General features: G+C 38.2%; 1 protein-coding gene and 2 long non-coding RNA genes across 3 annotated transcripts in view; 1 reads left to right on the top strand and 2 right to left on the bottom strand.

Annotated features, from left to right (window-relative positions):
• On the bottom strand, positions 1-4,684 carry LOC144085130 (uncharacterized). Its single transcript, XR_013304027.1, has 2 exons — positions 4,268-4,684; positions 1-147 (listed from the first exon to the last, which is right to left on the bottom strand). It is a non-coding gene; the product is annotated as an uncharacterized LOC144085130 (long non-coding RNA).
• Positions 4,287-15,300, top strand: part of kcnk12 (potassium channel, subfamily K, member 12) — a 21,995-nt gene continuing 10,981 nt past the window's right edge. Inside the window, exon 1 of the mRNA XM_077614170.1 lies at positions 4,287-5,030. Within this exon, the coding sequence (XP_077470296.1) occupies positions 4,691-5,030 (340 nt within the window). The 5' untranslated portion in view covers positions 4,287-4,690. The remainder of the gene's footprint in view (positions 5,031-15,300) is intronic.
• Positions 8,220-15,300, bottom strand: part of LOC144085129 (uncharacterized) — a 24,587-nt gene continuing 17,506 nt past the window's right edge. The window contains exons 4-5 of the long non-coding RNA XR_013304026.1: positions 12,228-12,292; positions 8,220-9,305 (exon numbers count right to left, since the gene is read on the bottom strand). This is a non-coding gene — a long non-coding RNA (uncharacterized LOC144085129). The remainder of the gene's footprint in view (positions 9,306-12,227; positions 12,293-15,300) is intronic.

A 15,300-nucleotide genomic window follows, 5' to 3' on the forward strand; every position in this document is an offset into this window, starting at 1 on the left:
TTGACTGAATTGAAACGCGCCAGCAAACCTTCATTTCTTCAGCCCTGCTTTGTGCGAAGCGATGACAAACCATGAGTTATGCACTCACACATGCTTTGCTCCTTCACGCTGATGAATCACTGTTGCCACTTGAGGAACAAAGTGTTACTACAACACAAAAGAGGAGATGTTCTTAGCTTGTTGGCTCTTTTTGTACAATTTATAAATCATTGCCTGCATAGTGCAAGTAATTCAAAATGAAAGTCACGACCGGTGCCTTACCAGCATTGGTTAAAAATGTACCTACTCACTTCAGTTCAATCATTTTAGAATACTTATACCATTGAACATACGAATCAGATTAGTTTAGATTAGAATAGATTAGATTAGATTAGATAACTTTATTCATCCCGTATTCTGGAAATTTCATTGTCACAGTAGCAAGAGAGTGAGAATACAGACACAGAAAAAGACATTTTAGACATAAATAAATAAGTAATAAATAAATTAATAAATAAATAAGTTCATAAATACATAAACAAATACATATATACATAAATAAATACGCGTGTTGCTGAAATATATATATATATATATATGTATATACATATACATACATACACATAGATATAGAAGAAGACATTCATATTCAGAATTTAAGATGTAATATGTTGGGTTTAGCTCCACTTTAACATAATATAAAGACCTGCAGGGCACCTTAAAATCGTTAAGTAAAACAATAATGAGACTCATTAATTCCGCAATGTTTACCTGTTTTTCCTCTTCCATTTAACGTAATTTACTACAATGTTCCTTTGAAACAAACACTATGTGGCATTCTTTCTTCGACTCAAGGGACTGAGGACTAAATTAGCCTTGTCAAGCTCGATCCAAATCAATGAGCTCTAATTTATTTTAATTTATCTAGGCTAAGCTTTTATTGGATAACTTCATGGAACTCATTAGATCCCATTCCACCACGGAACGTCCTTGTCTCCCCCGAGTATTTCGAGCATGACAAAGGATCGGTTCCACATTAGGTTCCAAAACAGTATTTCTTGTCTGGCTCAGCATGGTGAAAGGAAACCCCTAACTCACTTGCCTGCTTCATTTCTCAGTGTAAGTGCATGTGTGTCCTTTCTCGTCCCCTCATCTTTATTCAAAGGAGGAGCAGCGATTCCTCCCGAATTTTGAAGGATAGCCTCACCCCTGTCTAGCCCACATGTCCTCTGTAAATCCCGTAATCGGACAGCTACGTTGTTCAGAACGATGGTATGTTTGCTGGTGCCTATTTTATCACTGAGACAGAAACCATGCTAGCGAATCACCAAACAAAGTGACTTGCAAGTAAGTCGACAAGAATTGATACATGTGTCAAAACCTTAAGTAGAGAAAAGTGTCGCCAACTACAAATACTAATTGGTTGCCACATTGCTCCTGATGGCGTATCATCAGCAGGTGAAAGATGATAAATATGATGGTGGAAAGGCGCTATCCAAGTTTGAGTCCATTTACCATATTTAAGGCACAACTTTATCTACTACAAATGACAAAATCTATTTGGAACTTTGCGGCAATCCTTCCTCGATTTTTGTCACTGCAGAAGGAAGACAGACAGTTCCTCCTTGCAGCTGCGATTGCTACTGACGTACCAGATAAAATTGAGTTGAGTGTACAGTACGTCAGACTTTCCAGCAGAATTCCAGCAAAAGATTAAGCCAGGTAACACGATTTTAGTTGAGTTTGGTCTGACAACTGATGTTTTTAACAACTTTTTGGGGTGTGGAAATAAAAAGGTTTTTTTCTATCATGTCAAGATTTTAACAGTAGGATTCCTATTGGCTTAAAAAAGAGAAAAATACAAGTTTTAATGTGGTTCCTTTATAAAATGTACACGTATAGAAATATGAAAGAACTGCAATGATTGTTTGGCATTATTACCATATTTTTTGGACTATAAGTGGAAACTAGACGAAAAATCATCAGTGAAAGGGAATATATATATTACATAGAATTCATATTTTGGGGGGGATTTTATTTGATAAAGTCCAAAACAAAGAACACTTACTCAAAATTTAAATTTAAAATAAAAATACGAATAGATGAAAAAACACATTGAATATATTTTTTCTTACAATACATTTTTTCAAAGCAATTAATTTTTTTTTGCTAAGGCCTTTATTTTCACAAATTACGGGAATTATGTGGAAATTCCACCCACCGCCAATGCTGAAATAGTCAACAGGCCTTGAGCGTCCTCTTGTGATTTAGTGTAAAAAAATAACCTACGGAATGTGTTAATAATTTCACACATAAGTCACACCCTTGGCCAAACTATTATACAGCGACTTATTGTCCCGAAAATACGATACAGATTTTCAACGAATATCGCTAGCTGTGTGCGATTGGAAACAGCAAATTCAATAAGTAAGAAGAAACCTTGATGTGCTTGACAAAAAGAAAACTGACTGCAATTTTGCATTTAAATTGCTGCTCGTCTCCTCAATGTAAGAAGCAGTGTGCTCTATGCATTCATCAAATCCAAGAAAAAACATTCTTTTCAGGCATGTTTGTATCTGCCTCAGAAGAAATAAAGGTGTTATCGATGCATATCTGCAATGAGGAGTTGTTATTATAATGAAAGTTTAGTTAAGAATACTAATAATATATTAAAAGCCATGCAACGGTTAAACAAGTACTAAATCGTTGCACTATCCTGAAACATCTTTCTAGCTAAATGGCTCACTATGTAGCTCATTTAAGTTGGTGATTGAATTGATCGAGACAGAGGCAATTCACAGGCAAGGCAAGCGTGTCACTCTCGCTTTACATTCTGCAGAGATTTTCTAAGCCAATTCATTAGATTAGAAAATGCGATCAATCCAGCTACCTATTATACCAGACTGAGCAGTCATGTCTTCCTCTAATGAAGGACATTTCTGTAACAGGAGTAGGGATTGTTCATATAAAGGCTGTCTTTTTTCCCCCCAAAGTCTCCCTATAGTTGATCTTTGCCTTTCTATGTGGAAGTGGCAGTTTCTTGGAATACACCCACTGCTTTCACGTACTCTTTTGAGAGCAATTGTCGATATTTTCAGGGGCATTTTCATCGATCAGCAGATCAAGGTCGCCATTGATTTTGTCAAGATTTCCTCTCCTTGTCCAGCAACTCACACATAAATTGTTCTTTTAGTGAACACTAATTGAAGACCAGTCATGCCGGAAAAGTAAAACTGGAAAATTACAAGAGAAATGTGCGTGCACATTTTAGCATTAGCTGAAACACAACTATCTGTATTAGAATCCAGTAACCACTGATATCATCACTGTTATGGACATTGACACAAACTGACATCTAATATGTCTGATGTAAATGTTGCAGATGTCGCATAACATTTATGAACCGGGTGATATTTGATGTCTTGCCCATTAAATTTTATGTAATTGACAAGCTAAATGCTTAAAAATATGCAATAGCTGTGTAAATTTACATCTCCTGAAAATACTTTGAAGAAAAAATGAGATATCTGAACATCAATTTTTCTCTTTTATTCCCTTTAACTATTGAGCTGAGTACTAGTCCCAACTCTTACGTTTGCAACCCTGTTGCTGTTATTATTTCGGTTACTGTAAACACTGATTAAATCATTTTAAAAAAAGGAAAGAAAGAAATCCATTGAACTGCAAGCTCGACTAGTCAATATATTTGCATATTTTGTTACCACTTATTGATAAATATGTAGGAGTATTAGTAAATATGTATTTGTATTTCATGTACAGCTCCCTATAATGCCTTTCATAAACCTGTTCATTATTTCTATACATATAAAGGAAATTAGATAAAGCATCGATTTCAATTAAAAAATAAACAAATACAAAACACTAGAGTTAGGCGGCTAGCCGGTCCAAGTGGTGAGCTTGTCGGCCTCACAGTTCTGGGGTCGAGGGTTCGATTCCCAGGTGGGTCCTCAGTGTGGAGTTTCCATGTTAGTTTTTGCATGGGTTTTTGTCCGGGTACTCCGGTTTCCTCCCACATTCCAAAAACAAGCAGGGTAGGCTGGTTAAAGACTCTAATTTGCTCCTAGGCATGAGTGTTGGATTATTTGTCTCCTTGTGCCCTGTGATTGGCTGGCCACCAATTCAGGGTACTATATTGTCCCCCGCCTGCAACCCCGCAACAATTGTGGGGATAAGCGGTTCAGAAAACGAATAAATGAACACTGGAGTTAAACGTCGACCGAGTTGTGCCATTGTTGAGTGGAGAGATAGTAACGTGGTGTAAACTCACCATTTGCGCGCAGCATGCAGTGAGCCAGTGTGCAGTCCTCAGCTAACACTCTTCTTATTATACAGCACTGAGCCCTCCGATTTTGTTTTTTTGTTTGTTTTGGGTTTTTTTCCTCGGGGCAATTGCTTGGATTTGGGCAACGAGTGCGGATTCAACATGCCACCGTGCGTCGGTATCTTCTCCGCTGAACTCTTGTTCCTCGGCGGGTCCGTCCGCTCAAAGTGGCGAATTCCCCAAGTGGAGCGTCTTCGATTCCCGTTCCGCCATGGGACGGGGTGCCGTGGCACTTGAAGGAGAGGCGTCCCGAGGAAGTGCAGTGACGGCGGTGCAGTGATCGCAATAACCCCCCCGCCACCCCCCCTTGATGCCGCCTCCGATGCGGAGCTGGTCGCTGTCCGACGCGCGAGTGGTGCTGAAATTTGGATGATGCCTACTCTGCGTCTGCAGGGCTGCCGCTCCTTGCACTTGAACGAGGACAACGGCCGCTTCGTGCTGCTCGCTCTCCTCATCGTCCTCTACCTGCTGTGCGGCGCTGCGGTCTTCTCGGCCATCGAGAGGCCCTCCGAGCTGCGGGCCCACGGTCGCTGGAACGGGACGCTCCACAACTTCAGCCAGACCTTCAACATCAGCCTGGAGGAGCTTAACTCTTTTCTGCGGGAGTACGAGACTGCCATCGCCGCTGGGATCCGGGCTGACGCTCTCAGACCGAGATGGGATTTTACAGGGGCTTTTTACTTTGTTGGGACTGTGGTGTCAACAATAGGTGGGTGTTGTATCAGCTTATATTTACAAGCTACGAAGAATCAAACCATTTTCTTCACCTAACATAGAGTGCGTTCATTTTTTCCAAATCTTTGGCTCACACAGTTCAGTTACAAGCAATAATGGGTGTAGTGCACTCAAAGCAGTGTTTCCAAATAAGGTTGGCACACAAAAAATAACCTGATTGTTGTTTATAAGTAATTTTACAAAAGGAAATTTTAATGAAGTCCATTGTGTCATCTTTGATGTATTAATAGTTAAGTGAACATGCATTTGAATCACACTGTTCAATTTCGTAACATGAGTTTTGCTAACTTTTTGAAATTGTGGTTATAACTACGATATTGCAAGAAGGTTGAGAGTACTGGTGAGGCACATAAACTTGATAAACCACCTTTCTTTTTTCACACACACGCTTATAATTCTGATGATCCAAAGTTTACCATACATTTGTATTCCCTAAAAAGCCTACCCAGCCACGTTAATCCCCTACTTACAATATTCATTATTTTTCTTTAGACTGAGACAAGAAGACGATATTGCAGCACCTTTAACAACAATATTGTGATATAACTAACGTATTTAGAGGTAGCATTTGACATAAAAATATATAAATTCAATCTTCATTATTGCAATTTTAATTTTTTACTCTAGAATTTAGTTCACAGAGATTTTCTTCAAACGCATATCTACAATGCACTTTAAATAACTGTGCTGTAATCAGAGAGTTTTGTGAATTACTCATGCATTCCAGCACACAAATCTGAAGAAAGTACACAAATGAGTACAAATGACTATATTCATGACACAACAGCAGATATGAAATAAAAATAAGATTATTTTCTCTGGTTTTAGCCTTTTTCGTATTGTTGAAAACAAGCCATGATTTAGGACATAAACAATTGAGAATGTAGTAATGCTGATACGAAGACAATTGTACTACTGATGCAGATAATCCTAAAGTAGTTTCAAATGTTTAATTGTGTAGTAATACTGAGCAACACAGGTTCCATCTGCTTCTGTAAGTTCCTTCCCATTGGCTTACCGGCAGAATACCACAGATACATGCTATTGCAATGTGGTACATTTAGGTTGTGAGGAGCTTTTGGCAAGGCAAAGACATCCGACTCGGTCTGCCATTTGGAAAGGCACATTCATCCCTTCCTATAGGACAGCACCCATGGGTGCAGTCTTTTGCCACATTTCTATTCCAACCAACTGGAATGTCATCGAGAGTCCCTTCTGCCTCCCTCCCTAACCACCCTCTGTAACATTTACTTGCGCGATAGGTCAGAAAAGAGCAAGTGTCCCTCCTAGGATATCCCACAGGCAAATGTTGTGGTGATGACCTGCATGTATGATTAATATGTGCACTCCCACCCAGAGAGTAAAGTTAAATGATGGATGGTAGAGGTGAGCTCAGGTGACGAAGCGAGGGCGACATTCGCTGTCCAATCTTGCTGTCTACACACAACTGTTCTGTTTACACATAGAGCATATATTTGTAAGGTAAAGGGTGTTTGACAAATATTAACATTACGTAGTCAAAGTTCGAAGAGTTTACTTTGGCACTGCTGGTGGTACACAAAGAGCCAGCTAATCTTTAAGACGACACTTGATGTAAAACACAGGTGTCAAAGTTGCATTTGTGGTGGGCCAAATTGTGGGTGAGGCTTCCTTAGGAGGGCTGTAATCATTTATTCATTCAGCTTCTGAACGCTTATCCTCACAAGGGTCGCGGGGTGCACCCTGAACTGGGTGTCACGTAATCGCAGCATTTTAATTATTATAAAAGTGACTTGGTGTTTTTCCAGTTTAAAAGGGACAGTCAAGACACAGTAAACACTAATTTATAGTAAAAATATTTTCCTAATCCTTTTGATTTTGTAATTTAAATGTAATTTTATTTATTTCAAATGTAATTCGGAAAAAAATATGTAAATATTGATTTCCGACGTCCTCAATCTTTCATCAACTCAGACGAACTCAGACTGTCTGAAGGGGGGGGGAAACGGGGTGATTTGTAGTTTCTCTCCAAAGTACGTTTCACGCGCTTGCATGGGTTTCTGTTTGGATTTCAATCTTGCTTTGATCTGCAAAGCACCCCAACCTCTTTGGCTTGTGCGCGGCATGAGCTGCTGATATGAAAGGGAGAAGGGGCCTCCCCACACAAGGTTTTATCACAGTGGCATCCCCCTGCAGCTCTAGACTATCCTCCCAAGCACTTTCAGCTCCCACTCTTGTCAGGGGTAATTCAGTTCCACAGTGATTCTCGCCACAGTATGGCTGTGAAAGATGAAAATGTGCCTTCATTTGGTCAGCCTACACTCGAGCTGCACTAGGCGTCTTTGCCAAGTCGGGGGAATACTGCAGATTGCAATCAAAAAAGGAAGGGTGTTCCTGCTAAAGCTGGCGCAATATGGACAAAAATATTTGGGGACTATTTTTTTGCAAAAGGAGCTTCAATTAACTTTTGTTCATTTCAATTTTAACCTCTCAGCTGAAATGAATCGGACGCCTATTCTGTCAATAAAGTTTTTCCCCAATTAATGGGGAATAGAACCAACCACAAAAAATGAAAAAAATGGGAAGTAATATTAGCATAAAAAAACGTAGAAAGATCAACATGTTTATTGAATGCGGCCCGGGGAACGAGTGGTAAGCGTGTTGGCTTCACAGTCCAGAGATCGAGGGTTCGATCCCAGGTGGGTCCTCACTGTGTGCATGTTCTCCCCGGGCTTGCGTGGGTTTTCTCTGGGTACTCTAGTTTCTTTCCACATCCTAAAGACATCTAGCATAGGCTAGTTGAACACTCTAAATTGTCCCTAGATATGAGTGTGAGCGTGAATGGTTGTCCATCTCCTTGTGCCACCGATTCAGGCGCCCGTGGTTAGGTGGGATAGGCTCCAGCACCCCGCAAGACCCTTGTGAGGATAAGCGGTTCAAAAATTGAATGAATGAATGAATGACACATTGTATGCTTTACATCTTATACTGCAATACAGTATTTATTCTACCCATTTCCAGTACACACTTGATATATTCATGATGCCTGGGGAAATTCAGTCATAGAAAGGGTACAGTGCATATTTTGAAATGTCTATTTGTTCTTTTACTAACTATGACAGCAAAATAATATACATAATGTATAACTGGGAGTTAAGTTCCAGCTGCTGTTTTTGACCTTTAGAATGGTATGGAACAATTATTGGAGGACTGGATCCGCATTCAAAACACAAATTCAAAAGCCAAGCATACAGAAGCACTTAAAACATGGATAATTATTTTTGTACCCTCACTTGTTTTTAAAGTCAAATCAAACATCTCGTGCACCTCTACATGTAATCTTCTCATTTTCTATTTTCTGTTTTAATAGATTCACAGATATCTCCAATTTAGGAACCATTCGATTTCACTAGAAGAATTTCCTGTCTTATCTGTCAAGGATTAGTCTTAAAAGAAGATCATTTCCTTAAATAAGCTGCATAATGCCTAATAGATGTCCAGTCTTTCTTGATTGGATTCCAGAAAATGTTAAGATTATTAATTAAGAACATATTCCTGGAACCCAGAGGGTAATATTTTTTGTGCAGAGACAGTAATTAGGTGTATTGGCAGTGAATTTCATCACCCCCTCAGGATGAGTTAAAACTGTGGTGTCCTGGTCCTAGTGGCGGGCGTATTGCTTATTTTCTGTAAAAACCCACCGGGGACCCAGAGTACCAAATGTTTACATATTCTAATTCTCCCCCCAAATAATGATGACAGCAACCTAGATCGATTTGACCTTGACGGATACATTAAGAAAAGCTATTGTGAGTTAATTAAGAATTTCATCCTTGTAACCAGTTTTTTTTGCTTTGCTTTGCCTTTTTTTTCTGCTCCCCAAGGATTTGCTTAAAGGCAATTCTCTGGGCACTTAAGTGCTCGGTAAATGGGCGGTTCTATTAATAAATCTTCTGTTTATAAACTTGGAGACTGATTGATAGCTAATGGCTGACAATTAGCACTGCTCTCCAAATTTGTTTATGGGACTTGAAATTTAATTTGGGCTAATTTTAGTGCTTTTGAGGCATCCAAAAGCTGTTTCTTGGTTATTTGACAGTACTTGGAGTTGGATTTAAGTGTACTTGGCTCATGAAGAAGGTCAAACCAGTTAGCGTAATTTTCCATATTATATTCAACTGCAGGGTTTGACATCGGGTCATTTCCTTTCCTCTTTTTGCCCCTGGCGGGCTGACGATACAATCTCCAACACACCCATGCAAAGAAGTCCCTAGTGCACACAAGGAATGGTCGCATGGCTTAAATAGAGCATAGAAAGACTGACCAGATTTATTATTCTTACAAGATCATCAAAGATTCTGCCATTTTTGGGCTATTTTTGCCAGGGGTGCCCACATTATTCCAGAGAAACAAGCAGCACCTGACTGCGATCAACTTATTATACTTTTAAGTCACCAGATTGGTGAAAATGTATCTTCTTAAAAGGTTAGGATGAATATGTGAGACCAGGAGGAAGTGGTCTTACAAAACCTTATAAACAGGAGGAAGTGGTCTTACAAAACCTTACAAACACCGTACGAGTCGTACGGTGTTTGTAAGGTTTTTTGGGGGTTTGTAAGGGGAATCATAATCATTTATAAGGGCAGTTATCGGCAGAGGTTGACAGGTTTGTTATAGGTCAACATGAATATACATGTTAGTTTATGAGTAATCGTGTCTTGGTGTTAAAGAAGCTTAGCACAACCAACAGTCAGTCAAAAAGTCTTTGAACAGGATTTCATATAAATTCTTGCAGGTCTACACCACAGCACCACTTTATGTTGAAACAATACCTTTTTGATTATGAGTCATAAAACTTTCCAATATTTTTGCCCGCAAAGGATTTTATCTGATAGCATATCGACAGTGCAGGTGTAGCAAATGGAGTGGAGCAGCTAAGATCCGGTAAAACAAGCCCTTGTTCAAGGATGTGATGCAGTAACATATTGGCGGAGCGTTTCCGCCATCCAGGTGCATGGCATTTTTAATCGGATGAATTCAGGTGGATGCTGTAATAAAGTAATTAGGGCGGTCTCATCGAGCTAATGGCTCCCACTCTAATTGGCACTTTGTGTTCAGCCGGTGTTGTAACGGCAGTATATAGCATTTTATATAAGACGTGTAAACACCCTTGTGGATGGGGCTTTTTTTAATGGCGCTGAAAATCTTGGACATTGTTTAATGGAAATAGCTACTTAACCGGTGTATACAATAGCAGACAAATAAATGTAGCTTTCAACTCAATAATGGGCTTTTTTGGGCGACAAAGAACAGCTGGTGACAACAAAACAGAGCTAAGAGGAACCCTACATTCAAAACATGGATTCTAAAACAACCAGACACAGTTTAAGGATAAGAAATTCTGGCATATTTTGATAGAGCAGTATATTACGTTACATAAAATATTACAGCATTCTCACAGTGCCAATAAAATACAAGCAGCCAAATAAAATCTGATATAGCTCTTATTGTAAGTGAAGCCATAGTTTACTACTAGGCAAAGGAGCATACGATCATACCATAAAGTTAAGAAATGGTGCCAAAAAAGGTGACTAAAAGTATATTGGATTATAATCTGTCATCTATCATAGACATTAATGCGAGTAAAGAGAGGACACATGAGCAATTTAATACTGATTCATTAAAAGTGAAGAATTGGCCTACTCAAACATGACTTAAATCACGTGTCAAAGTGGCGGCCCAGGGGCCAAATCTGGCCCGCCGCATCATTTTGTGTGGCTCAGGAAAGTAAATCATGAGGGCCCACTTTGTGTTTTAGGATCAAATTAAAATGAAGAGTATAGATGTATATTAAATTTCCTGATGTTCCCCCTTTTAAATCAATCATTGTAATTTTTTAATCAATTTTTTCTGTGTTTTTAATTCAAAAGTCATTATGTAAAATCTAAAAATATATTTAAAAAAAGCTAAAATAAACATTGTTTTAGATCTATGAAAAACTGAATATTCAGGGGTTTTAATCCAGTTCTTTTAATCCAGTTATTAAAACAATCTAAATTTTATATCTAAAATGGTCCGGGCCACATGAAATCGAGTTGAAGTTAACGTGGCCTGCGAACCAACCCGAGTCTGACACCCCTGACTTAAATGATTCAGATTTTTTTTTAAATGTCCTACTGGAGGCGAATTTGACAGCCAAAGTAGTATAGCTTTTGGGGGATGCATTAAATAGCAACAAAAAAATACTTACATGTTGTATGTATATCAAACCATTGTGACATGAATACATGGTCTGGGGATTGAACCTTTGCTCTTAGAACTGTGAGGCGGATGTGCTAACCACTTGATTTTTCGATTGGAAATAATAGGAAAATATTTCCCATACCGTGGTCAACTTGTTGCCATCATAAAATCTTAAATAACTGTGCAAGCAATGTCTTAAGAGAAGTTTAAAAGCATTCATTTACACTTTAGTCATGTCAATGACAAAGCTGTATTGCTATTCAAATCTTCATCCAGCTTTTACACAAACAAATATATCCAGAGTGCACAAAGAAAGCACTCTTTATAATTAATTTTCAAACATAAAAAATGATGCATGCCTGCTGAAGTAAGAAAAAAAAAGAATCAGGACAGCACTGGAATCTTAATGATTTCTTAACTCATTGGCGGCCATTGACACGTATAAATGTCCAATCCATTTGAACTGAGATTTGATGCCTAATAATGACAAAAGATTCTTTCGGACTTTTGATCAAAAAATTTAAGCATTATGGGCTGTCTATCATCGTCAATGGCACTGAAAGAGTTTGTAAATTTTGTCGTACAGGGTGGGCCCACTTAGTAAATGAAGCTCAACTAACTAAATAGCTAATGTTGTTTGAATAATATACTTGGGGAAAAAGTATCCTCTATATTTATAGGCTAGACCTGTTTTTGTCTAGTGTTAAAACGCCAAAGAAATAGGGAAAACACACAACCTGATTAATCCATGCTCTGATTTGAGATCCATATCTTCAAAAAAGTGTCATTTCAAATAGTTTGAGATTCCCACAGTTATTCTTCGAGAAATACCCATGTTAAGAATCCAGTTATTGTCACCTAATTAGTTCATCTTTTTGAACACCATTGTAATCCCATCATATAAACTTCTCAACACTTCGTAGTACATTTTAAAGCTGCTTTGACCTACCGACTCTTCTTTTTTTCAGATCACATCCTTCTGCCCTCTCGTTTCTTTAGAAGTGCCGCGCTGCTCTGTGAAATGACAGACTCAGATGAAATGTCACTGTTTTAAAAATGGACAACAGAGGACCTACAGCGACAGAAACAACACTGGGGGTCTTTTTAGATTGTGTGTCATACTGAAGTCAGCATAAAATTGTTTTAGTAAAGCTGAGCCAATAACAACACTCAGGCATTCAATTCAATTGAAAAAAAATTCAGCAATGTGTAAAAAAATTATATTCTTAATTTAACCCAAACATGTTGGAGATCACATTCACAATTAAAAGAAATATGGTTTTCTATGATAAAAATTAGCAGAATAAATTCACAGGGTTAGGGTTAGGTATGTCTTGTCCATCTAGCAGCAGCTGACATACAATTAAAACAAGTGACAAAAGGATAATGTTGATTATATCTGTTGGCTAAATTATTTATCTATAGCACATGTGTCAAAGTGGCGGCCCGGGGGCCAAATCTGGCCCGCCGCATCATTTTGTGTAAATCATGAGTGCCGACTTTCTGTTTTAGGATCAAATTAAAATGAAGAGTATAGATGTATATTAAATTTCCTGATTTTCTCCCTTTTAAATCAATATTTGTAATTTTTTAATCCATTTTTTCTGTGTTTTTAGTTCAAAAATCATTTGGTAAAATCTAAAAATATATAAAAAAGCTCAAATAAACATTGTTTAAGATCTATAAAAAACTGAATATTCAGGGCTTTTAATCCAGTTCTTTTAATCCATTTATTTAAAAAAAATTAAATATTATATCTAAAATGGTCCGGCCCGCGTGAAATCAAGTTGACGTTAAAGCGGCCCGCTAACCAATCCGAGTCTGACACCCTTGATCTATAGAATGTTCTGGAGAAACAGATATCTTTCCCTAACAACTTTGTGCTAAAAGCAAAAGACAAACAATTTACTTACATTCGCAAGTTTAAATCCACAGTTTTTGGTAAAACACAGTCTGCGATTCAAAATTTCATCTTTAATAATGTAGCATTAACTACATAAACAGTTCATTTGACACGAGGGGCGGGATATCTGCTGAAACGGACAAAACGTTTATTGTACTCCGACTTAAAGACCTTAATAATGCTTATATAATTGTTCTCCACAATATGACCCTATACGTACGTGTGCACACTTCTGCAGCGTCACTGCGGGAAATAAATCTGTGCTGAATAGCAAGGGCGCCAACCCGCCCACATACTGTAACTCATTGACTCAGATCATAGCAGTGAACCGATCCCAAGAACAATTTAGAGGACGCAGCAGATTTTTCGGAACATCTTCTCTTTGAAATGAATAACGATTCACTGATTCGGCTTTTTTGCATCAGTAGAGCGAGGAGAATCTTCTCTGTGTGTCCTTTGCACCCCGCAGTCACCTGACCCGTTTCTCATCCATTACAATTTGGACAGCAATTTAAAATGTTTTTCTGTGGTTTAAGATGATTTATCCCAGCTTTCAATGGAAATATAGATAGATTGGACACAGACTACATATTGTTATTAAGCCACGATTCCAGCAAAGCGAAAAAAATGGATTCTATGCCTACTTGATGACAATTTAGAATATTAAGATAAAAGTTAACTTCTGCATTAACAGGACATCTGCACTTGCAAGATATAACTCATCGGCCATTTCATATCTGGAAATGTTCATCAAATCAACATTATATTTGAAACAATGCTTGCATCAGATCAAATATGATTTGACCTTAGATTGTGCAAGTTCGCTTCATTTTGTGAACCGCGAGTACAACTGTTTCCTGGGGTCCCTCTTGATAGACTTTGACAGTAATAAGCCAGCAGCTGTTGGCAAACAGCACTATTTGGCATTCATCCATGTGCCCTAAAACGGCAAGGAGCTGCTGCAGGAATGATTCTACCGGCTGATGAAAACAAGAGTGACAGAGTATTTGACGGAAAATAACTTAAAAATCTCCTGAACGAAAGCAAACAATGAGATCGACGAGTATATATCAGTCTGGGCAACAAAGCTAAATAGAGCAATCCCTGCGTTGTAACTGCAATTTTGAGGGTTTACTGGGGATATTTGGATGGAACATCAGTAATAATCCTGCTGTCATTGGGTGTTTGGCGTCTTTTAATTGCCACTATCACCTTAGGGGGTACTTAACTAAATTCAGTATATTGGACTTCACTGAGACATAACCCGTGGAACTTTTCTTTCTAAAATAAGCCCCCAAAAATGCAAGACACAGTTTTAAAGCAATTTCTCTAACAGCCATGATTTCCGACAGAACAGGAACAGTTACAGCTACTCTTCTGGCGAGTGGCCTCTTGGTAAAGCTGTAAGGCTCGCCAATTAAAGCACTTGGCTGCCGTGCCCTTTAATTACCCTTCCACCGGTGCCATTCAGGGCTCCTCAATCGGAGGAGACTTTTATTCTGGTTTTATACGAGAAAGATGAGTTTTCTCCTGCCCTTTAGCTGCTTATACCAACACACCCAGTTGAAAATACAGCTCTCAAATCCACTTTTAAAGATGTGTATATACTATATCATGCTTCATTGAACAAATGCATAACATTGGAGCATTAATATGTGGTGCATGTCTGCTGAAAGATACGATTTGGGGTTTTTATGTATACTTCAGATTACACATCATTTCAGAGATATGTCTCCAACAACAGTTTATCAAATTCTTTTTACACAGATTTTAAAGGTCACTGGTCCGTATAAATGCCACTAAAATATTTTTAGGAGTAAGAAATTCCTGCAAATGTTATAAAAAAGAATGGAGTGTGTATTTTTTAAAGAGGCGAGACACAAAAAAAGACCTTAGTTATCATATTTAAAGTTCCTTCATGAGAATTCTTTGAACTAATTAATTAGTGCCGGCTTTTTGCTCATGTAGTTAATTACCTGCGTAAAAAGAAACAACAAAATATGTATATATATTTTTCCCCTAGCTATTTTTTCATCTTTTGACTCAGCTCTCTCTATGAAGTTTAAAACATTCCTTCACCACAGAAATTCAACTTAAATAAAGTGTTTAACACTCTAAC

The sequence above is a fragment of the Stigmatopora argus genome, chromosome 11, assembly GCF_051989625.1.
Source record: "Stigmatopora argus isolate UIUO_Sarg chromosome 11, RoL_Sarg_1.0, whole genome shotgun sequence".
Taxonomy (NCBI): Eukaryota; Metazoa; Chordata; class Actinopteri; order Syngnathiformes; family Syngnathidae; genus Stigmatopora; species Stigmatopora argus.